General features: G+C 36.3%; 1 protein-coding gene and 1 long non-coding RNA gene across 3 annotated transcripts in view; one reads left to right on the top strand and one right to left on the bottom strand.

The window, feature by feature from the left end:
* Positions 1 to 3,352: 3,352 nt before the first annotated feature.
* Positions 3,353 to 5,538, bottom strand: LOC148981505 (uncharacterized). Its single transcript, XR_016168589.1, has 4 exons — positions 5,137 to 5,538; positions 4,664 to 4,742; positions 4,057 to 4,128; positions 3,353 to 3,951 (listed from the first exon to the last, which is right to left on the bottom strand). It is a non-coding gene; the product is annotated as an uncharacterized LOC148981505 (long non-coding RNA).
* A 3,579-nt stretch (positions 5,539 to 9,117) lies between these two features.
* The window catches only part of plpp2a (phospholipid phosphatase 2a), a 40,647-nt gene continuing 25,101 nt past the window's right edge, over positions 9,118 to 24,663 (top strand). Inside the window, exon 1 of one of the 2 annotated variants that reach the window (XM_039677079.2) lies at positions 9,118 to 9,403. In XM_039677079.2, the coding sequence (XP_039533013.1) occupies positions 9,340 to 9,403 (64 nt within the window). In that variant the 5' untranslated portion in view covers positions 9,118 to 9,339. Of the gene's footprint in view, positions 9,404 to 15,521; positions 15,598 to 24,663 lie in introns of those variants that run through there. The other variant, XM_089131530.1, reaches the window with a different exon arrangement.

Below are 24,663 nucleotides of genomic sequence, written 5' to 3' on the forward strand. Positions count from 1 at the left end.
CATATTGTTTTGCTCATTTTTTTTTATCATCTCTGTGAGATTTGGTTTACTGTTACATTTTGTAATTAGTGTTTTTTTTCTGTTGACATAGTCAAGGACAAACAGTCCCAGATGGGACATCACTTTCCCACATCACTGACACATCTTGGAATTATACAGACCTGGTTAACTTGAGGGTCCAAATTTTCCTGTTTATTATTGTGCATTGTGTTTTTCTGATGGTCTTAACTAGCACTGCTCCTTGCATTAAGCCTGTCGTCCTGCCTTCATCTGGCCTTTTGCCTGATTAGATGTGTTCGTTTGTGACTGTTTTTGGATATCAGACAAAATACATTGTTTACTGGTTTTGGATATTAAACAAAACTAAATTCTAACTGGAATTCGAACTCAATTCGAACTGGTTTTAGAAATCCAACTAAACTGGTTTTGGATATTAGACTATTGGACGTTTGGCAAACTCGAACTGGTATTGGATACCAGACAAAACTAATTTATAACTGATTATAAGTCGGAACTCAAATCTATCTGGTTTTGGAAATCAAACTTAACTCAATAACTGTTTATATATATATATATATACAGTATATATGAAGAGTTCAGATGCAAAAGCCTCTAAGTGCCATTTGAAATTTTCTTCTAGAATGATCATTTTTATCAAGCTTGTATATTTAAGATCAGTGATTTCACTTAAATGGCAATGATAATTACCTATTAATTGTTATTTAAGTGAAATTACTGAACTTAAATATACAAGTTTGATAAAAATCATCATTAAAGAAGAAAATTTCAAATGGCATTTAGAGGCTTTTGCATCTGAACTCTTCATATATATATATATATATATATATATACTGCATATATGTATCAGACAGGACAGATTTTGGGGGGATAAACTCAGTGTTTATTGATTTTGGATATCAGACAAAACTAAATTCGAACTAGTTTTGGATATAAGACGGAACTCAATTGTAACGGATCCAAACAACTACAAGACTAACAAAACTGGATCTAACTAGTCTAGAAATAAACTAGAGCTAATCTTAAGTCTTTTTACAAATTACCATTTGTGTCATTAGCCATATATATGAACATAAAAGCCTAACCAGATGTACTGGTAACCTGTTAAGCTAAGAAAAACAACACAACCCACCTGATCTGAACTACTGTATGTATTTATACACTCACCTAAAGGATTATTTGGAACACCTGTTCCATTTTTTATTAATGCAATTGTCAATTCAACCAATCACATGGCAGTTGCTTCAATGCATTTAGGAGTGTGGTCCTGGTCAATTCAATCTCCTGAACTCCAAACTGAATGTCATAATGGGAAAGAAAGGTGATTTAAGCAATTTTGAGCGTGGCATGGTTGTTGGTGCCAGACGGGCCGGTCTGAGATTTTCCAACACTATCTCACGACCAATTCGTACGAATTCGACGAATGATTAAAAAGTGTCTAATTCGTACGACCTCACTCGTACGAATTTGTACGATTTGTCTAAACCCACGTGATGGTTAGGTACAGGTGGGATGGTCATCTCTTCATTTGCGCAGGCTCGAACACTGGTATATTTTAATTTATAAGGTAATTTTAGGAAAACTTCCAATTTATTTAAAAAGGAAATTTTTATCACTTCAAAGCCTTCATAATCTCAGGTCACATAATTGGCTTCAGTTTAAATCAGAACAGAGGCTGGAAAGCTAAGCCTGTTCTATTATGGCCCTTGGTCTTGGAACGATTTGCAGACCAAACTGAAACTACAATCCTACATTTCTCTAAATGATTTTAAACATAGAATACAGGAGGTGGTCACTATTAATTGCTCTTGCTATGCCAATTCTATTACGACTTAACTTTTTATCAACCTATGATTTAATACTGTTTGTTTCTGTGAATAGTATTAGGGCATTGTGCAGTACCTAAATGTTTGTAGTTTGTGCTGTGTCATGGTGTTGTAATATGTTGTCATGGAGATTTGTTTGTTGCGTTTTTTTGTTGTTGCTGTAATTTGTTTAATCCTGGTATCCGACCCTGTCTTGACTAGGTCTCACTTGTAAAAGCGGTTTTAACCTCAATGTGACTTTCCTAGTTAAATAAAGGTTAAGAAGGTTTAGGGGCGGAGTAAGGGGTAGGTCATTCGCATGAATTCATTCATTTAGCAAAATCGTACTAATTCGTACGAGTGAGGTATGAATTGTTACGTTTTAGCCACTTTTTAATCATTCGTCGAATTCGTACGACTTGGCCGTGAGATCGGGTTGGATTTTCACACACAACCATTTCTAGGGTTTACAAAGAATGGTGTGAAAAGGGAAAAACATCCAGTATCGGCAGTCCTGTGGGCGAAAATGCCTTGTTGATGCTAGAGGTCAGAGGAGAATGGGCCGAGAATGGGTTCGTCGTCGTAACCGACTCGAGTATCAAATGCTCACATTCGATGGCAGCTGGCACATTGGAGAGGTGTTCTCTTCACGGATAAATCCCGGTTTTCACTGTACAGGGCAGATGGATATTTGATATGATGTGAGTTTTGTGATATGACATGTTATACTAAAGGCCTAGAATGTGCCAAGAAACACATCGAGACCAGGAAATGTTTTTCCAGTCTTATTGTACAAAATTTGGTGAGCCCGTGTGAAGCCTGTTTGCTGTTCTCAGCTGACAGGAGCAATAATATCTGTCTGCAGAGCCGCAGAGCCGCAGTTTCACCCCAGCAGTTTTACACCAGCAGTTTTACCCCGCGCATGCGCAGTTTCGCCACAACAGTTTTAAGCAGTTTTATCTGCGCATTCGTAGTTTCAATATAGCAGTTTTACCCGCGCAAATTGTTCAGTATTAAAACGATCTAATGGTTATTTTTACCAATTAGTTTTGCTTATTAGTCTGCAGAGCCACAGTTTCACCCCGCACATGCGCAGTTTCACCTCAACAGTTTTACCCGTGCACGCGCAGTGTCAATAACCTATATAGTATTTGTTACCAATTATTTTTGCTTACTAGTTATTTTTTTGCTGTTGCTCGCAGGCTTTCAGGTTCCTTTACTGAAATAAAACAGTGCTTGTATCAGGAGCACACTAATCTTTTACGTTTTTTCCTCCAAAACAATAAATAGCCTGGCCTATATATATATATATATATATATATATATATATTAAGTGTATATATATATATATATATATATATATATATATATATATACACACACTTAATTGCTCAATACCTGGTATAACACAAACTTCTGATTAGACATTCAAAGGCGAACTATTAGTCTAAATCAATATATGTCTAATTATTCTTAAATTAATTAAATCTGCCTGATAAAACAAAGGACTTGAACACAAATTATTAACAATTATTTCAAATATTTTATTAATTTTGAAGACATTACCAAGAATACAATTATATTTCAATTCAATTACCAGAGAGACATACTGATACAGACAGACAGGCATACGATTCAGACAGACAAACTAATATACATACACAGACATACTGATACAGACAGACAGGCATACTGACATAGATACACAGACACACTGAGACAGACAGACATATTGATACAGACAGACCGTCTAATATACAGTACATACACAGACATACTGCTACAGACAGACAGACAGACAGACAGCAAGTCTGTCACCAATTAGAAAATAAATATAATAATTAAATGTCAGGGTTTTAAAATGATGACACTCTTACTTTTTTCTTTGTCCTTAACCTCAGACATGAAAAAGGGCATGACCTCTCTGTTTTTAAATGTAAAATAGAATGTGGCTCTTAATTTATCATCCTCATCCAAAGTTGTGGCACAATGTGAATGTAGTGGAGAAAGGGCTTTCTTCCTCCTCCATGCTGTCAATGCGTGGTGGCAAGGACTTGATCTTCATCAGCGGGTGATTGTCCTTCAACCATTCCACACCTTTCCTGATGCTGCTCATCATATTGGCATTCTTTATGAAAAATATTTGAAAATTAACAGCAATCAACAATTTTATATTTTCAGATAAATAAAACGTCTAAATATATTATATACATTGCAGAACTCTACAAAATACCTCAAGATTGTGTGGTGTCGTGTCCCCCTCCAGCGCTCCTACTCCATACCCAATTTCTCCTGGTCCATTCATCTGTTGTAGAAGAGCACAGTGTGATGTAATGTATTTCAATTGTCCACTACAAAATGTTTCATTTAATAAAATGTATAATTTCATGCATATGCAATGCAGAACCAAACTAAGATTTGATTTACTTCAAATTTGCACAAGAGAATTCATCTATTTGAATCAATCCATTTTACAAAAACAAACAAAAATAACAAAGGTCAATGTCCCTGCCCTAATACAGGGTGTCCACCAGTTAAAATTTTTAAGCCCTTTTTAATACCGCATTATAAAACTACAACATTACATTTAGCAAGAACATTTAAAGTAGTGCATGCCTGTAATGATCAGACTAGCTCTAGACCATTTGGCTTGGGGCACATGTGTGTTCACAGGGGTCTTTTAGGGTCTTTCAAGGATCAACCCTGCAACAATGGGACTTGGTGTGTTTTAAGAACCCATCTGATATCTGTGTCCCCTGAAAGTCTAGGTATAGAATATTGTCGACTGACAATAGGATAGATAAATAAATAAACAAAATACTTTGGCAACAAAAGCTCACTTCACTGTCAGTGAGGCAAGATCCAACCGCCATGTGCAATCCAACCGCCTCCGCCCAATGTGCAAGCCACCTTCCATGTCTGACAAAATACAAAAAGACAACAATGAGAACAAAGTTGTGCAGAATACTGAGTCCTGATCAAGGACTGTCCCTAAAGTTAGTTTACTAAAAGTCACTCTGGATAATAGTGTCTGCTAAATGACAAATAATAATAACTAAACCCTAGAAACAAAATTCTCCATTAGGAGAAGGCACCACTTATTGTGTCATGAATGTCATGCTGAGAAAAAAGCAATACTTCCATGAATACTATTAACAACAATAATATTAATATAACGTAGAAATAAGACTTACAGCAGTGAAATCAACGGGTTCATTCAATACGATGTGTAAAGCATACTGAAACATTCATTTTACAATATATTTTTGATATAACAGAGTGGAGACAGACTGATAAAAGTCCAATAACTTACCATAATCATGAAGACCCGACAGGATGTCATATCGAGTTGATGGGAGATATGCTGAAATGGCAAATTGCATTTCGAAAAACAAAGAAATCAATCAGGACGTTAAAGTGTCCCGAAAACAAGACAACAAAATACCCTTACTTTTTTTTTTTTTCATTTTGATCCAACGGCCTGGTGCTGAAAGTTTCCTGCGACATGAATATGTTAAATAAAAGAATGATTTGTCCAACAGCACTGCTGAACTGACTGCAGTGAAGACAATTTAATAACTTATTCAAAACGAGCGGATAAAACTGCTATAGTGAAACTGCGCATGCGCGGGGTAAAACTGCTGGGGTGAAACTGCTGGGGTAAAACTGCGGCTCTGCGGCTCTGCAGTCAGACCCTTCTCGACAGGAGTGGCACTGGTGTGTCTTCTGCTTCAAAGTTGAATTAGTTGTGTGTTCAGATGTTGTAGTTTCTGCAGACCTCGGTTGGTTGTAATTTGTGGTTATTGTGGCTACTGTTGCCTTTCTTTCAGCTCGAACCAGATATTCTCTCTTTTTCAGATCATTCTCATAAGCCTCGTTTACACTGCATGTTTCAAGTGACCCAAATCCGATTTTTTTCCTCTCATGTGGCACAGATCGGATATGACCGGTGAACGTGTAAGCAGGAAAAAAACGCATGGATTCCGTTTTTCTCAGATCGGATTCAGGCATTCATATGTGGTAATAAATCAGATATGAATCAGATACGTACATTTGCGCGTGCCATGTAAGCAGACAATTCGGATATTCCCCAGTAAATGCGAGTCATGCGTCATTTAAAACTGCGCGATTATAGGCGCGATGGAAGAAAGGATACACACAGTGGAGCAATGCGGAGGTTTCATGTCTTTTGAGTGTTTGGGGTGAAGATAGTAGGCAAAAATGCAGGGTTGTTACAGAAATAAATCCGTTTTTGAAGACATTTCACGAGATATGAGGCATCGTTTTAAGTGCTCATGGCCATCTCCTCTTTTTTTCTCCGCCGTAGGCTACGAGACCAATGTGTTGATGACTTATTGAAATATTGTGGAAAGAAAACACTGGATAATTTTATTCGCATCTGCATCCATTGAATTTCGTGCTGTTTTGCTTAATTTCCCGGTTCAGAACCATCAGAACATCTGCATATGGTAGTTTCAGCAGTGTATAGTGTAAATGCAAAAAATCAGATATGGGTCACTTTTAAAAGATGATGTAAGCAGATCGTCAAAAAAAATCGGATTCAGTCAGAAAATCGGATTTGGGCATCAAGACCTGCAGTGTAAATGCAGCCTTACTGTCTGGCACCAACAACCAGGACACATTCAAAGACACTTAAAATCACCTTTCTTCCTCATTCTGATGCTTAGTTTGATCTTCATCTTGACCATGTCTAAATGTATTAAGTTCCTGCCATGTGATTGACTGATTTGTGCTAATGAAAAGTTGAACAGGTGTACCTAATGAATATAATTATGCAATTCCCTTGTAAAATAATGTTAAAAGTTCATTTTTGTGAGCTGTATCTGAAGATAAACCAGACTACGGAAGAGGAAAAGACAGCGAGAGAGTCGCTAGGCGAGCATTGGGAACATTTTGTTGGGAATGTTGTGGCTTTAGGCCAGAGTTCACCACCGCTGGTCCATCTTTCCTGCGACTGGAATTCCCGACAAAGTCCCTCTTTGTTTGGACAGACGGGCCAGGGCAGTGTCACACATGCATCCGGCTCCACAGAGCTGATCTTCGGTGACAAGAGCGCAGATCGGCCGTGTGCCAGAGCTGGTGCAGCAATATTTATTGTGGAAGAAATGTGTTATTGTTGACAATAGATGGATATTCACGTTGACCTGCCAGAACTGCGCTAGCACACTCCTTGCATTCCACTAGTCCTTCGGGAATTTGTCAGCCTTCGAATGTGGCTCAAAAAGGGATGGATTAATGCTTAGCACACAATTTGTCATTCCTGTAGTAATGTTCTCAAGGCTAGGTATGTAAATATTCTGATAAAGCACATTTCATTGTTATTTCACTTATAAATTGAACAGAAAATCACCTTGCGTTATTCTTATCTCAAGTCACTAAGGTTAATATTTGAGGAAATATGTGCATATACATAGACTATACATGTGTTGAGCACTTGGAAATGTCAGCATACGTTGGACTTTGGTTATATTTATTGATATTTCTTGGGTGTGGTGATTGATCATAGCTATTTCCTTTGCACTTTGACTGCTCTGTGTAGATCTTTCATGTATGGAGAAATTAAAAAGTAAAAAAGTGCATGTTAGCTTTTTCTCTCTGTGTAGACATTTTGTTAACTTTGGGTTTTTTGTATTTAACTTCCCACATGAGGGCGTAGTGATGATTAGGGTTCATTTACTTAATAGTGAGACAAGTTTGCACATCTTTTCCAGTTGAAGTAGCTTAAATAACTACCCAGGAGGCAAAAAAAGCAGTGCGAGCTGCTGTGAAAGGCATCCATGGTATGTAAAATAAATTGGGGTTAAACATATACAATGCAATTAACAGAAGAAAAAAAATACTATAAATCATAAACTACATTCAAATGATGCTATTATTAGACTGGATACTGTTAAAGGGATAGTTCACCCAACAATGAAAATTCTGTCATTAATTAGACTACTCACCCTCATGTCTTTCCAAACCCGAAAGACCTTCGTTAATCTTCGGAACACAAATGAAGATCATTTGATTGAAAGCTGAGAGCTTTCAGTCCCTCCATTGCTATGCAACTACCACTTTCAAGTCCCAGAAAGGTAGTAAAGACATCATTAAAGTGATCCATGTGAGTGCAGTGGTGTAACCTCAATTTTATGTAGCTGTTTTGTTAGCACAAAAAAAACATAATTTACCACAAAATATTAATCTCCGACATCTGCTCTCGCGTTAACACAACAAAACACGCATGCATCGTGGTGCTCTCGTGAATGTCCATTGGAGATTAATATTGTGTAAATAAAGTGGTAATTTGTGGTTTCCACGCAAACAAAAGCCCTTGTGTTGCTTCGTCAAATTAAGATCTTTTTAATTAAATCTGAGAGCTTTTAGTCCCTCCATTGACCGCCTATACGCAACTACCACTTTCAAGCCCCAGAGAGGTTAAAGATTTTCTGAGGCTAGCAATAGCGAGCTAGCTTTGAAAGCATGATATCCCAGCATCTTCAAATCCACTACTCCTTCAAAAGTTTCAAAACACATGAACACAAACAGCAGTGAGTAGTACACAAAAGAATCACGAGAGACGGTGTGTACACTACCTCATGTCTCAAAGCACATAACAGTACAATAATAATAACGAACATAAACAACTTAAAGAACGCAGACTGCTGGAGGATAGTGTGTTGCCACTGAAACACATAAATTTGAATCATAAAGCGCTCATAATCACAGGTTTCCAATCTGCAAATGACAGTTATGGCGTGAATGCAGCATACGTTAAGCTGGTTGTTTTGGTTCAGGATCGAGGAACTGTAAAAGTTGCTGCTGTTTTGGCGCTCGGAGATGACGTCTGTCTAAATCTGATCATGAAACCAAAAACACGCTGATGATGTGTGATATTTATGAGCAGGTGCGTGGATTAATGGAAATATGTTGACATACATTTAGACCACTTAACTTTGTTTGCTATCAGGGTGTGAAGAGACTTCCAACTAGCGTAAAAAGCCTACCCTGCCTTTAAAGTAGGCTTGTATCCTTATTTGTTTGGAAAACACAATTTACCACTTTATTTACAAATTATTAATCATCGCGCTAGTAATTGTTGAAGTAGCCTATGACACAAGAAATATTATCAAGGCTATATATTTGTGTGCGCCTACACACCGTTACACTAGCTACACTAGTCTGAACGAGTTAATCTTTCTATTATATTTCACTCTTCGACGACTCCAGTGTGTGTGTGTGAGAGAGAACACCGATTGACGTCAGCAGTGGGCGTGTACCTGGGAGAGTAAAGTCAGTTCAACAGTTTGTGGTTCAGTCTTCACTTTTCAAGCGTTTTGTTCACTCGCGTGAAACTCACGTCCGTGAAATTTGCCAGCGTGAGGGAGGACGCGTTACATCATCAGCTCACCTTTAACGCAGGTGACACAGAACACCCGGAAGAACGCGCGCATCGAATATCATACGAGTCGCTTCAGTTTCCATAAAGCCCAGAAGAGCTCAACAGATCACAGTCATGTCAGAGCTGAAGAAGAACAAGCTGTTTATTGTGCTGATGGATGTTGTGTGTGTGCTCGTGGGTAAGTCGGGTCTTTTATTACAAATGCATTTCTGTTCTAAGCCGATGATTGTGAAATCCAGCCTGAGTACACCGAAGTTTACCTGCAACCTTCAACTTCTTTTTATTCCTATAGGATAGGATACAAGCACATCTCACACAACACATTATATCTGGGTCAGTGACTATGACCATTGTCTGATATAAAAAGTTTTATGTCCCAGTTGTTAATATAATATGCCCAGTTCTTAATATAGGATAATATCTTGGTTTCATTCATTTTTTTAAAGTTCACACCCTTTCCCACACTCCAAATCTTTAAAGGATAAATAAAGTGTGTGTATTGCAAATTCTCATGGCTACTCAATTTGACCTGAAAAAATATTCCTTTTTTAATGGAAAGGTCAAAAATAGATTATGACATTGCTTTCAGAAATTAAAACCATTCATCGTAGAACAATTATTTTGTATGAATTGCATTTTAAATGCATTGTTTAAATAGACAATATGACAAAACAAATAAGTGTCATGTCACTGACTAATACATTCTTTTCTTTTTTACGAGCTTACGACTTTATCTTTCTAATTTACCTTTATTTAAAGCTGCATTCCGTAACTTTTTTTGGGTGAAATATTATCCAAAATATGCCTTAGCTCGATTCAAAACGGTAAGATTGTAATAATGTTTTTAAGTGGTACTGAATTTCTGCGGGGGATTCGAGCACGTCTTTGCATCATTACGTCACATCTGTGCATCTGTACACGTAAAGAAGAGTCTCGGCTAGTAGGCTATATTGCGTGTGAGGATGTTGGAGGGTAATATTTACAGCATTTTCTCACAGCACTTGATATAATTATTAAACTTATCAATTTGATGGCGGATCCCGAAAGGTTCAAACGACAATCACCAGTGACGACAGATTGACCCGCTGTAAAATGCAAAAGACTTCGTTTCGGAGTTGCTACAGAAAAAAAGAGACTCACTGTAAAAAAATATTGATGGTTTAACTTAAAAAAGTAAGTAACCTGGTTGCCTTAAAATTTTAAGTTCATTGAACTGGAAAAAGTGAGTTAATATAACACAGTCTCATCCCAAATCGTCATATAACTGACGTTTTGGGACGTAATTTGACCATACGTCAATATCCGCCTTTTTAGGGCCCCCTTAAACGTCGGTAGATGGCGATCCCGGGCCGTCATACAACTGACGCTTTACCTTTAACGTCAGTTAGGTGACGGTTCAGGTTTAGGGTTAAGTTTAGGTATGGGGTAGAGTTAGGATCCCATAACCTCATCTACCGACGTTTAAGGGGGCCCTAAAAAGGCGAATATTGACGTATGGTCAAAAGACGTCCCAAAACGTCAGTTATATGATGATTTGGGATGAGACCGGGTTGGTTAATACAATGAAGGAGAATGATTTAATCATCAGAAACTCAAAATTATATGTTATCTCAACTAAATAAATTATTTAAGTTGATTTGACAAAAGAAAAAATGTGATTGACTGTAAAAAAAATATTGTTGGTTTAACTTAAAAAAGTAAGTAACCTGGGTTGCCTTAAAATGTTAAGTTGATTGAACTGGAAAAAGTGAGTTAATACAATGAAGGAGATTAATTTAATCAGGAACTCAATGTAATAAGTTATCTCAACGAAATAAATTATTTAACCAAAGAAAATATGTTGTGATAACAAATCTTGAAAATATTTTTTTACAGTGCTGCAACCGGCCCATGCGAAAACACGAATAATATCAGAAGGGCATTAAATGTAGTCACGCAATGCTGATGGTGTTAACATTAACAATGTGAGAACAAAGTAGTTGGTCAGAACAAAAGTGGATGTTTCTTACTTGTTCAGACATTTTACGATAAATTCTTATGTTGGTCATACTTCCAAAAAGTAGAATATGTGATCGCGAATGACATTCTCCTCAAAAACATTGTGTTCATCCACGCTGTGCCGTGCCGAGGCACAACCCACGTAAAGTTGATAATTTCCGCAAGTAACTGCAATTGCAGATTTCGAACAGTGATGGCGCCAAAGAGGAAAAACTACAGACTGCAGCTTTAAGTGACTGGTTTGAGTAAATGTTGAGCAAATATTTGTCTGGTGTTTAATTTAAGTGATAATTATGTATTTCATGCCACTTGAAGCGATACTACAGGAACATACCAAGGATGTAACCAAATTTTTAAGATTGAGGGGACCAAACTTAAAGCAGAAATCTGACATTGAAAATAATTCTGAATATTGTGTACATAATGATTTACATCCTCTATAATACTGTTTTTTTTGTGTGTGGGGTTGCAGCGCCGTGTTAATACCATCATACATTAATATGATAAAACGTTCTTTTGTAATTAAATACTAACATTTTCATTACAGTTAAATTATGACATGAACAAAACCTGATGATCGTTATTTTCTTCAGCATGATCTGAGATGCTGAGCGTCCATGCAAAGAGTCAAATGATCAACGGCACTAGTTTGCATTTGATTAGTAACCTACAAATAGAGCCGAATCATTAATTATACATCACAAACGTGATATTTTGTTGTACATTGTTTTCCAAAATAAAATTGGGGTCTCCATTGACTCCATCAATCCATAGTTTTACCGTCAAATCATTTAGAAGTCATACTAACTGTAACTTCGGAGCTTGTTCGCACATGCAGTGCTTTCTTTGAATGAATCAATCTTATGTTACAAAAGGACTGAAACTATTTGCTTAATTATTAGTTCAGATGCAGGAATTATAATAACTGTTGGTGACATGTTCCCATTCCTGCTTTTTATATGGTTTCTGTGCCGGTGTAACTTGATTTGAGATTCTGCTTTGTATTTCGCCACCAAGTACTATTCGAGACGGCACATAATAACACCTGTAATATTACACCGGTAAAATAAACTGTGCAAGCATTATCCGAAGCGCTCCTCTACTGAAGCATAGGCTATATCATTCATCACAGTAACAATGCTGACCTTTAGGAGTGTCTCCATGCATAATTATAGTTAAAGTGAACAATGAGTTTTACTGCGGCTCATATATGCTTCAGTTCTTCTGTGCGGTCTAGTAGACCTGTCCAGATGACTCAGCGTAGAGTGAATAACATTTGTAAATCAATTTGACTTGGTTCACTTAGTGTGAGACATCCAAGAAGTGTTCATTAACTGTTGCTGACGCCGCAAACTCTCACAGATGAGTCTCAGGATCATTATATCAGTGCCAGTATTGGTGTATTGGGATCTGTTTTCATTAAAAGCAATAGTTCACCCGGAACATCAATTTTGTCATCATTTACATTCAAAAAAGAAATATACAAGCACTGTGATGTGACTTCTGATAGGTTTGGCTATGATGAAGGGGAAGATTTTCAGTGAGTCTATTTCTCGCACAGAGCTAACAAATTGCTTTAAAAGACTTGGAATATTGTGTTTGAATTGAATGAACTACTTTTATAGAGTTTGACAGTGCTCACCCACTTTATAATTTTATTTTGCCTTGGTTCTAGAAGTATTTTTCCCAAAGTTTTTGTTAAGAGCTATTATCAATGAAACAAACCAACCAATCAATCACATCATTGTAAAATTTTAGGGATGCACACTATGTATCGGCCGATATGTTAATTTTTAAATTTATCGTTAATGACCCGATTCTGATATTCTAAAGCCTTTAAATGATGGATTATTTCCTTCGGCTGAAACACTCCAGATGCGAACTGTTCAACATAATGGATTTGAGTTGGTGGAAATATGATTGAAATCACTTTGAAAGGGAAAAATAAAGTTAAAGGAGTAGTTCACTTTTAAAAAAAACTTTTTCTGATAATTTACTCACCCGCATGTCATCCAAGATGTCCATGTCATTTTTTTCTTCAGTCGAAAAGAAATTAAGGTTTTTGATGAAAAAATTCCAGGATTTTTTCCATATAATGGACTTCAATGGGGACCAAACGGTTCAAGGTCCAAATGAGAGTTTCAGTGCAAACTGCAAAATGTTCAAAGGGCTTTAAAGGATTCCAGACGATAAATAAGGGTCTTATCAAGCGAAACGATCGCTTATTTAATAAAAAAAGTTTAAGTTTTATAAGCGCAAATGCTCGCCTTGCTCTGTTCTGTGATGCGCGTTTGTGACTCTCTTATTCGAACTCGTTCTGAACAAATCTTTTCCAGAGTCAACTCGTTCATTTCGTTCGTTGAATGAACCAAATGACACGAAAAAAGATTTGTTCGTTTCGAACAGGAGATTCATGAACACGCATCACAGAAGGCGAGCATTTGTGCTTATAAAACTTAAACTTTGTTATTTATTTATTAAATGAGCGATCGTTTCGCTAGATAAGACCTTTATTCATCGTCTGGTGTCGTTTAAAGCCCTTTGAAGCTGCATTGAAACTCTCATTTGGACCTTGAACCGTTTGGTTCCCATTGAAGTCCATTATATGGAGAAAAATCCTGGAATGTTTTCATCAAAAACCTTAATTTCTTTTCGACTGAAGAAAGAATGACATGGACATCTTGGATGACAAAATTATCAGCAAAAGTTAGTTTTTTTTTTAAAGTGAAGTTTAAAAAAATTTCGTTCATCTTTATTACAAAGATGAACGAAAGTCTTACGGGGTTGAAACAACACGAGGGCGAGTAATTACTGACATAATTTTCATTTTGGGGTGAACTATCCCTTTAATGGCAAAGAAAACCCCTTATACTGTGAGCGGCTCATATCTCTCATATCTGCTTAAATTGTGGCATTTCTTTGTTGTTTAGAATCCAGTATTCCCGTAATACTTCTGTCTTTTATGAGTTTAATTAAAAACTCTGCCTGAACACACCACGCCATCTTTACAGAATGATCGATCGACTTTTACACACACCAGGTGACCTTTAAATTTAATGTTATTTTTCGAATTCCCTGTAAAAAACACCTATTGCAGCGTGTAAACTTGTTTGCGATTAATGGGAGTTTTTGCAAAATTGACATGTTTCCATCTGGCGTATTTTCAATTTGTGTAATTTTGAAGGGTAATTGAATTGCAGCTACTATGAAAGGTATTTCCTTACAGTGTGGGCGTGGCCTACAGGTAAACCCCACCCGTGCCATTCAGTGGGAAGACGATAGTGTGAACTGTCAGGAAAGACCAACTCAAACAAAGTGGGCCGAAATAATAAATCTAGGGCAGGTGTTTGTCTGCACATTCCTGCTGCACTGTTTGCATCTGTGAATGTGTTGCGACGCTGCGTGTCGAGGCTTGCTGTAGAGTCAGGTCAGTGCAAGTCACACGCTATTCACTGCTGTCAACACCGGATAGGGTTTGCTCTCAAATCTACATTTACATGTCTGTCCAGACAAAGGCAAATATTTGTACATGTGTTTGGTTATCCGGAGCGGCCAGAAAGGGTCAATTAGTGTGGAGTTTGATACCCATATACTAATTAAAATAAAAATTAAAATGCAGTTATAAAGTTGCAAAGGCTGTGATTTATTGAATATGCGCTGCGTGTTTCAGAACGAATCGCGGCACTGGGTTCTTTTACAACCATCTTCCTATATTTGTAATAAGCGGTTATAAACCCTTTAATTTTACACCAAACTAAAATTGAAAATGAAGATGAAGAAAGCCATAATATTGGTATTGTAATTTTACAGTTGTCCTGTAAAATACAATTAATGAGGATTTTTCTTTAGTAGAATTTTTACTGTAGTAGAATTTTTACAATAGTAATATTTATCTTGTATTTATATATATATCACTTTTTCATATTTGATAAATCGTAATTTGTCGATTTAACAGCACTAATAATAACGTATATATATATTTATTATTTATAGACTTTAATGTTAGATGTGATTGATTACGATATTATTGTTAATATTATTATTGTTTTTTTAAGTCATGTTGCTGTAATTTTATTTCGGAACTTAATTTAACTTAATTTTTTTTTTTAAAGAAAATGTTGCAATTTTGCATTGCAATTTTTTTCCTTAGATCGTGCAATTGTAGATCTGAGCCAATGGAGATTTGAAGCTGAACTCTTTTCACTTGACTTAGTGACCTAGCAACCACCTTAAACACCATAGCAACTGAATATCAATGTCCTAGATTCATTAATGATTCTCACGCACACCAGTCCCGTCCATCTGGATGCGTATAGAGAAGCCTTTGAGGGGAAAATAACAACGTTTGTCGATATAATTGCTGATATAGAAGATGTAAGTGGCACTTTCTTCTTTCAGTTTGTCTAAATTGTATTTTCAAAGGATATTGCTCACTTTTGGCTCCGAAATTGCATTATAGTCCAGCTCTGGTGCTAATGTTCCACGATTATGATTCACTGTTTAATATCCCGCCTTTCTAGATAAAGTTCCCTTCACGGCTCATTGGTAGACCTTTGAGGGGTTTGGTATTGGAAAATCTCTGCAGTGTTGGGATTGGCAGGTTGCATTGTTTGTGACATATGAGCAAATCCTCAGATGTCCACACCCCTCAGGACTTCATACACATGTAGAAACATTTCAAAGCTCTTCATACTGAAACGGGTAGTGAAAATGTGAGATTTGAAATGCTAAAAAGCCTCACTCTTAAAGGGATAGTTCACCCTAAAATCAAAATTAAGTCATCATTTAAGCTCTGTGGTGTTGTACTAATGCCGTATCTTTCTTTTATGGACCACAAAAGGAGAAAAAAAAGTCCATATAATGGCAGTGAATAGCGACCAGCATCAAGCTTTTTAAAAAAGATGCAAAAGTATCACAGAATGATCCCATACGACATGTGTTGTATATTACAAGTGTTCAGGGGTATAAGGTTTGGTGAAAAACAAACCGAAATTTAATGCAGACCTATATTATTTAATGAAATTCTTGATCTTGTCCATTGGTCTTCTCTGCACAGCTGCACAACAGCTGGTAAAGTGGATTTACTCCATAGAGTTAAAGGAGTAGTTCACTTTTAAAAAAAAAAAAACTTTTGCTGATAATTTACTCACCCCCATGTCATCCAAGATGTCCATGTCATTCTTTCTTCAGTGAAAAAGAAATTAAGGTTTTTGATGAAAACATTCCAGGATTTTCTCCATATAATGGACTTCATTGGGAACCAAACGGTTCAATTTTGTACATTTTAGGTGCTATTATGGACATTTTATGTGCTAATATGGACATTTAGGTGCTATTATGGACATTTTAGGTGCTAATATGTACATTTTAGGTGCTAATATGTAAATTTTAAGTGCTATTATGTACATTTTATGTGCTATTATGTACATTTTAGGTGCTAATATGGACATTTAGGTGTTAATATGTGCATTTTAGGTGCTAATATGGCCATTTAGGTGCTATTATGGACATTTTAGGTGCTATTATGTACATTTTATGTGCTATTATGTACATTTTAGGTGCTAATATGGACATTTAGGTGTTAATATGTGCATTTTAGGTGCTAATATGTACATTTTAGGTGCTAATATGGACATTTTAGGTGCTAATATGTACATTTTAGGTGCTAATATGGGCATTTTAGGTGCTAATATGTACCAAATCAGAGTTTCAGTGCAGCTTTAAACGACACCAGGCGATGAATAATGGTCTTATCTAGGTCCCTTCGAGTCATGACTCGGAAAAAGATTCGTTCATTTTGATGAACGAGTTTGAACAGGAGAGTCACGAACGTGCATCACAGAACAGAGCAAGGCGAGCATTTGTGCTTATAAAACGTAAACTTTTTTATTTATTTTTTTTCAGGTTCGCTAGATAAGACCTTTATTCATCGTCTGGTGTCGTTTAAAGCCCTTTGAAGCTGCACTGAAACTCTCATTTGGACCTTGAACTTTTTGGTTCCCATTGAAGTCCATTATATGGAGAAAATCTGGAATGTTTTCATCAAAAAACTTAATTTCTTTTTGACTGAAGAATGACACGGGGGTGAATAAATTATCAGCTAAAGTATTTTTAAAAGTGAACTACTCCTTTAAGGAAAGTTATCATGACGGTTGAACACAAAAAAAATCTTAATTTGTGTTGCGAAGATGAGCGAAAGTCTTACAGGGTTGGAACAACATGAGGGAGTTTTCTTTTTTTTTTTTTTATCTAAGCCTTCAAGATTCTCCATCACTACCAATAAAGACCTTAATTTTTAATGTGTACAGGGATCACAGGGAGTGAAACTTCATCTGTATGAGTTGATTTCCTCTTTCCTTTGATGCATCAGCAGTTTTAGAAGAATTCATGAGTTCTTGTTTGTGTTTGGCTCATAAAGTCCTCCACAGGATAAGAGGTTAAGAGTCTGTATTTCCTCTTCCTGTATGTCCCATGATTCCTACTGAATTATTGGAAATGCTCCAGCTATACTTAAAAGTATTTGCCTCATAGAATTTGACCACCTTGAAGAATGTTAATTACAGAATTTCCCGGACTGTAGAGTTTAAATAGAAGAAAAAATATGTTTAGGTATTACCTCACCCTCGTGCTCTTCCAAATCTGTGTGACTTTCTTTTGTTGAGTTTGTTGGTTGAGTTAGTTGACATTTAGTTGCAAAGTTAGTAGAATGTCCTAAAGTAGACATATTTCTGGGTGAACTATCCTTGTTAAAGAAACATTTTCTTCCAATCCTTCAGACGTGATCTGGATCGAGAAAGTTTGCGTGCTTCCAAAACTCGTTTGTTTGCCTTAATTTTATGAGAAAGTTCTGTTTGTGATGGTTCAGTACAACAGCAAAATATTGCATGAGATATTCCGTTTACTTTTCTATTGATGAAGCTTGTGAGAACGAGCTCTTGACATTTGATTTGTGTTTTGTTCTCTTCTCTCTGAGTTAGTTTGGAACGGCCTTGGCCAGATAACATCAGATAACATGCCAAACTGATTTAACCCAAATCCTCTGATTTTCAGAGAAGCTGTTGTGCTAAACGCCGAAAGGCTCTGTATTTAATTCTTATCAGATGCGTTCCTTCCTTTTCTTTTAAGCCATGCTTTAATTTCCCCTTCCCTACATCTGTGTTCGGATGCTTTTTAAGTCTGTCAGATCTGACCAAATTTCCTTGCTGTGTTTATTTTTGTGGGCACAAATGAGCAACAAATGGCTAAAATGATTGGACATGCTGGAAGCTTTCTGTTGCTTATTCTCACTGGCTTCATCCCAATTTGCACCTATACTATTAAGTATGCAAAAGTAGGATTTCCATGTTGAAAATATCATGCCAAAGGTGTCTGGATGGTGTGCATCAGTGCAAATCGTTTTTTCCCCCCGTTGCAATGACATGCACTGATAAATCATTGAATAAGAGCAGGTAAATGCACTCTCAGAAAAAAGGTACAAAAGCTGTTACTGGGGCTGTACCTTTTCAAAAGGTAAACTTTTGTCCATTGTAGGTGCTTAAATGTACATTTTACGTGCTATTATGAACATTTATGTGCTAATGTGGACATTTTAGGTGCTAATATGTACATTTTAGGTGCTATTATGGACATTTTAGGTGCTAATATGGACATTTAGGTGCTATTATGGACATTTTAGGTGCTAATATGTAAATTTTAGGTGCTATTATGTACATTTTAGGTGCTAATATGGACATTTAGGTGCTAATATGTGCATTTTAGGTGCTAATATGGACATTTTAGGTGCTATTATGGACATTTATGTGCTAATATGGACATTTTAGGTGCTAATTTGTACATTTAAGGTGCTATTATGGACATTTTATGTGCTAATATGGACATTTAGGTGCTATTATGGACATTTTAGGTGCTAATATTTTAGGTGCTAATACGTAAATTTTAAGTGCTATTATGTGCATTTTAGGTGCTATTATGTACATGTTAGGTGCTAATATGGACATTTAGGTGTTAATATGTGCATTTTAGGTGCTAATATGGGTATTTTAGGTGCTAATATGTACCATTAAGGTACCAATATGCACCCTTTAGGTACAAAAGTGTGCTATTTGAAAACATACCGCCATAGTGACAGCTTTTGTACCTTTTTTCTGAGAGTGACAGTCAGATTTAAATTCATATTGACTCGGCATGTGTGAAGTACAAGGTCTCCAAGCTTCCACAGCTTTACTGGTCAAAAGTTTGGGGTTGAAATATATATTAAAAAAAATGTTTTTTAAAGAAGCCTCTTATTCTCACCAAGGCTGTGTTTATTTGCTCAAAAATACAGTAAAAACACTAATATTGTGAAATATTATTACAATCTAAAATAACTGATTTTTATATGAATATATTGTAAAATGTAATTTATTCCTGTGATCAAAGCTGTATTTTCAGCATCATTACTCCAGTCTTCAGTGTCACATGATCCTTCAGAAATCATAATGCTGATATTCTGATTATTAGGAATGTTGAAAAAGTTGTTGCTTCATATTTTTGTGGAAACCATTGATACATTTTTTTCAGGATTCTTTGATGAATAGAGAGTTCAAAAGAACAGCACTTATTTGAACTATAAATATTTTGCAACATAAATGTCTTTACTGGTTCTTTTGATCAATTTTATGCATCCCTGCTGAAGTAAAGCATATGTTTCTTCAACAAAAAAAAAAAAAATCTTACTGACCCAAATGTTCATTATTATAAATATTGCATCTTGATAGCTATTTATTTTTATTTTATGATGTGGTAGTATATCCCAAATATGAAAAGTGCTTTACCAGCTTAAGCTGTGTCAGGTTTAGTGGACGGAGGATTGAATAAATCCGATTATCAGGTCTGTCTTCACTCTGCTGAACACTCAGAATGCATGAAACAAAACCACAAACCACAGGACCCACAGAACGAGGGATCAGAAGAGAGCCGGAGAAGAGATGTGGTGGTGATATTTGGAGATATATATAAAGAAAAAGAAAGAAAGAAAGAAAGAAAGAAAGAAAGAAAGAAAGAAAGAAAGAAAGAAAGAAAGAAAGAAAAAGAAAGAAAGAAAGGAGGATCATAAAAGGGAGGTGGTCTCGTCTGTGTGGATTAGATGTTTCAGGTTTAACAACCATTTCTATGAGCACATAACTCTGAGTATTACTCACTCACACACTTTTGACTCACACACACACACACACACACACACACACTTTCACTCTTACACACTTTCACTCTTACACACAAACTTTCACTAGATCAAGAACTGAAAGGAACATTTGAGTGTAACTGTTGAGGAACTTGTACATCAGTGAGCATTTTTAATATGTCATCATAGCAAGCAAGAAAACTGAGCTGGTTTTGAAACTGTACACCTGAATGATCTCAGAGCGGATCATGAAGATTTACCGTGACTCTTCAGATCAGTGATTTGGTTTCTGGGTTCTTTAAAGCTCTGGTGTGTTGCTGGTGTTCTAAGGAACTACTAGAGGATAGAAAGTTATTTGTGGAACTTTGAAAGGTTCTTCTTATGACATCATCAGAATGTTAATGTTTTGTTTGTTTTAAATTGGAACTTTTTTTTGTTCTTTTCCAAGGTGGATCTGATGTTGGTCTCGTGTGGTTTCATTTGAAAGGCTTTGGGGTTATATAATGTTTGTCTTTTTGATGCGTTCATTATGGTCTGTTGAAGAGCCGTGGAGCTTAATATTATTACCAATGTGGAAATGTAATAAATTGCTTCTTTTTTTATTTTTATTTTTTTATCTGTGCCTTTTCCAAGGAATGGAAAAGGCACAGCTTAATCCTCATTGGAAAACCTGTAAATTTGCTGAAAGACATTTATAATGTTCCCAAAATTTATATTTCAAATAAATGCATTTGAACTTTCTATTCATCAGAGAATATCATGGTTTCACCTAAAATATTTTATGCAGCACAACGGTTTTCAAAATTGGTGCATCCTTGATGTATAGAAGAGACTTCTGTCAAAACATTTAAAAAATCATACTGATCTCAAATGTTTCAAAGATAGTATATATTCAACTAGCTATTTTATTTATTTATTTAGCACAAGATAAAACAGACAGATATTAAAAAACAATACATATGGATTGTGCAGGAGAGGCAAGAAACCCCCAAGGGCTTATAATAAAGCCTCTCCTTTTGATTTTTCAGTTCATATACACCAAACTATTATAATAAATAACAACAATCATCACAAAACAACACATATACAGAAATTTTAAGTCACACAAATGTTTTTTCATACTTGACTTAAATACTGACAATGATATAATAATTAAATATAATTAAAGCTATAATTAAATATACTTTTGATATTTACTATTTGTGAATGTGATTTCTGTCAAATGTTTTCTTTAATAGTCCTTCTGCTCCTGAACAATTTCCTCTGTTAGCATCTTTTAATCAGCAGACGTTTCATATTTCTGGAACATTTCCTTCTTAACCTGTCCTGAAGTGTCCATCTCAGGGTCACAGCCTCACAGTCTTCTGACCAGCTTGTCTAATTCCTCCTAAACGTCAACAGCTGCAAAACAGCAAATATTCATCCATGGCCACTGAAAGACGTTTGTTGTTAAGTGACCCCTTTTAAAGTCCTCCTCTGTCATTGGTGCAGAGTCTCTTTCAGTCACTCAACCTTTAGAGAGGAGTGATGCACTGATTTACCCTCATAGCTTCTAAAGTTCGCTGAAAAGTGCTTTCCATTTTTGCATTTTCTCAAAATGGGGAAGTTTCAAAGCATGCACATGTGAACATCCTGCTGGAAGTAGCCATCAGAGGATGGGGACATGGTGGCCATAAAGGGATGGACATGGTCAGAAACAATGTTTAAACATTTAAACGATGCCCAATTGGCACTAAGGGGCCTAAAGTGTGCCAAGAAAACCATTACACCACCACCACCAGCCTGCACAGTGGGAACAAGGCATGATGGATCCATGTTCTCATTCTGTTTACGCCAAATTCTGAATGTTGTCCCAACAGAAATCGAGACTCATCAGACCAGGCAACATTTTTCCAGTCTTCAACTGTCCAATTTTGGTGAGCTCTTGCAAATTGTCGCCTCTTTTTCCTATTTGTAGTGGAGATGAGTGGCACCCGGTGGGGTCTTCTGCTGTTGTAGCCCATCCGCCTCAAGGTTGTGTGTGTCTTTGCTGCATACCTCGGATGTAACGAGTGGTTATTTCAGTCAAAGTCGCTCTTCTATCAGCTTGAATCAGTCGGCCCATTCACCTCTGACCTCGAGCATCAACAAGGCATTTTGGCCCACAGGACTGCCGCATACTGGACGTTTTTACCTTTTCACACCATTCTTTGTAAACCCTAGAAATGGTTGTGTGTGTAAATCCCAGTAACTGAGCAGATTGTGAAACACTCCAACAACCATGCCACGCTCAAAATTGCTTAAATCCCCTTTCTTTTCCATTCTGACATTCAGTTTGGAGTTCAGGAGATTGTCTTGACCAGGACCACACCCCTAAATGCATTGAAGCAACTGCCATGTGATTGGTTGATTGGATAATTGCATTAAAGAGAAATGGAACAGGTGTTCCTAATAATCCTTTAAGTGAGTGTATATTGGCACTGAATAACCAGCAGAAAGCTTAGATCACTAGAGATAAAGTGTGATTGATATCATCAAAGTTTCTTTAGCTATCATAAGAGTGTTGACCTCAGCTCTTCCTTCTGCTTTTCTGTTACATGTTTTGAGATCATCATCCTTTTAGTGTGCTTCCCCCCACAGTCTGCACTCCATTTATTTCTGGCCATTGTGGCCGAAGAGTCCTCTAATGTTATCTTTCTTCTTTTGTTTCATCATCTCACAGTTTAAAACCGTCAGTACTTGTGATGCTGAGGGGAAGCACATCTGAAATGTCTTTTATCAACCTGAGTGAAGTGAACCGACTTAACTGCTGTTCAGAGTATGTTCTGTTCTGTCTTTTTCTATCATTTCCTCTGAATTAGTTGGTTCATTCTTTTGGACCCTTCCTCGTCATCTCTTGCTGTCTTTCAATGAAAAAGGAAGTCCTTAGTTTTTTTTTTTTTCATTTTAATGGAAGTCAAATGTCAATCCTGGGCAATATTTAGTCCCGGGTCATGTATAAAATGATCCCTCAAATCACACATTTTATTGAGAAAAGTTGTGCTGTTACCGGAACTGTTATTACTAGTATCTAATTTTGCGAATGATATGTTTCTGAATATAAAAATGTCGACACAATGCAACGTACTTGCCCTGGCACTAGTTTTGGATGAAGAGATGAGCTTGTTGCTGTCGTTTGATATGTTGTACAAGCAGGATGTGGTATTTTTGCCATCTCTCCTTCACTATATGGATGGCTGGGTAAAAAGTGACAGTGATGAGCATTATTTAACTCTCAGTGACTGGAAAAAACTGAGCACACAGCATGAAATAGACGCTTCTGTTGTTTTAAAAACATGGCGCTCCCATTGAAAACAATTGGAAAAATATGCTAGCCTCAAGGGAAATATGCTTATTTCCTGAAAAAAAAACAAAAGTTACTAAATGCTTAAAACAAGAGAAAATATCTGCCGATTGGGTCAGAAAAATAAACCTAATTTAAAGAGAAAACACCCCATTGGTAGATATTTGTTCTTCACATTGGATTTAGATACATTGCTCATTGCTTCTCAAGTCAATGCATCTTAATTTGTTTGATATTTGTAATGTAACTCAAAATTACACTCTAAAATGTTGTTTTTCCAACCCATGTTTGGGTTAAATATGGACAAACCCAACAGTTTTAAAACAAAAACCCAATTGTATTAAAAAAATGTAAACCAATGGTTGGGTCCATATTTAACCCAAACTGGGGTTGAAACAACACAGCATTTTTTTTTAGATTGTATTAAGATAAATTGGTAACTTTACTTGAAGGGGTGTACATAAGATTGACATGACACCTTCATAATCATGCCAGGACATATGTTATGACTATGAGCAAGAAGGACGTTTATGCATGTTTGTGACAACTGTCATTAAGTGTCATTCGCTCAATTATTACATTTTTATTGGAAGTATGACATTGTTTGAGATGTCTTTGTAATGACACCTTGACATAAACCAATACATCATAACCTGTCAGTGTCTTTGTCTTGACAACTTGACATTACTAAGACAACACAACCTGTCATAAACATGTCATAGCAGATCCATTATCAAACTTAAGAAACCACCTAGCTTTATTGGTTAGCATTACATTAAACTGTCGGGTGGTTGGTTTTGACATTGGCTGTCATGAAGCCATTATAACTTTTTAATGACATTCAATGTAGTTGAGGTCAAGATAAATATTCATGACACGGTTATAATGGCCTCAGACAGCCAATGTCAAAGCCAACCATGACAGTTTAATGTAATGTTAACCCATAAAGCTAAGTGTT

Source organism: Pimephales promelas, chromosome 5, assembly GCF_988280905.1.
Source record: "Pimephales promelas chromosome 5, fPimPro1.hap1.1, whole genome shotgun sequence".
In the NCBI taxonomy this organism is placed as follows: Eukaryota; Metazoa; Chordata; class Actinopteri; order Cypriniformes; family Leuciscidae; genus Pimephales; species Pimephales promelas.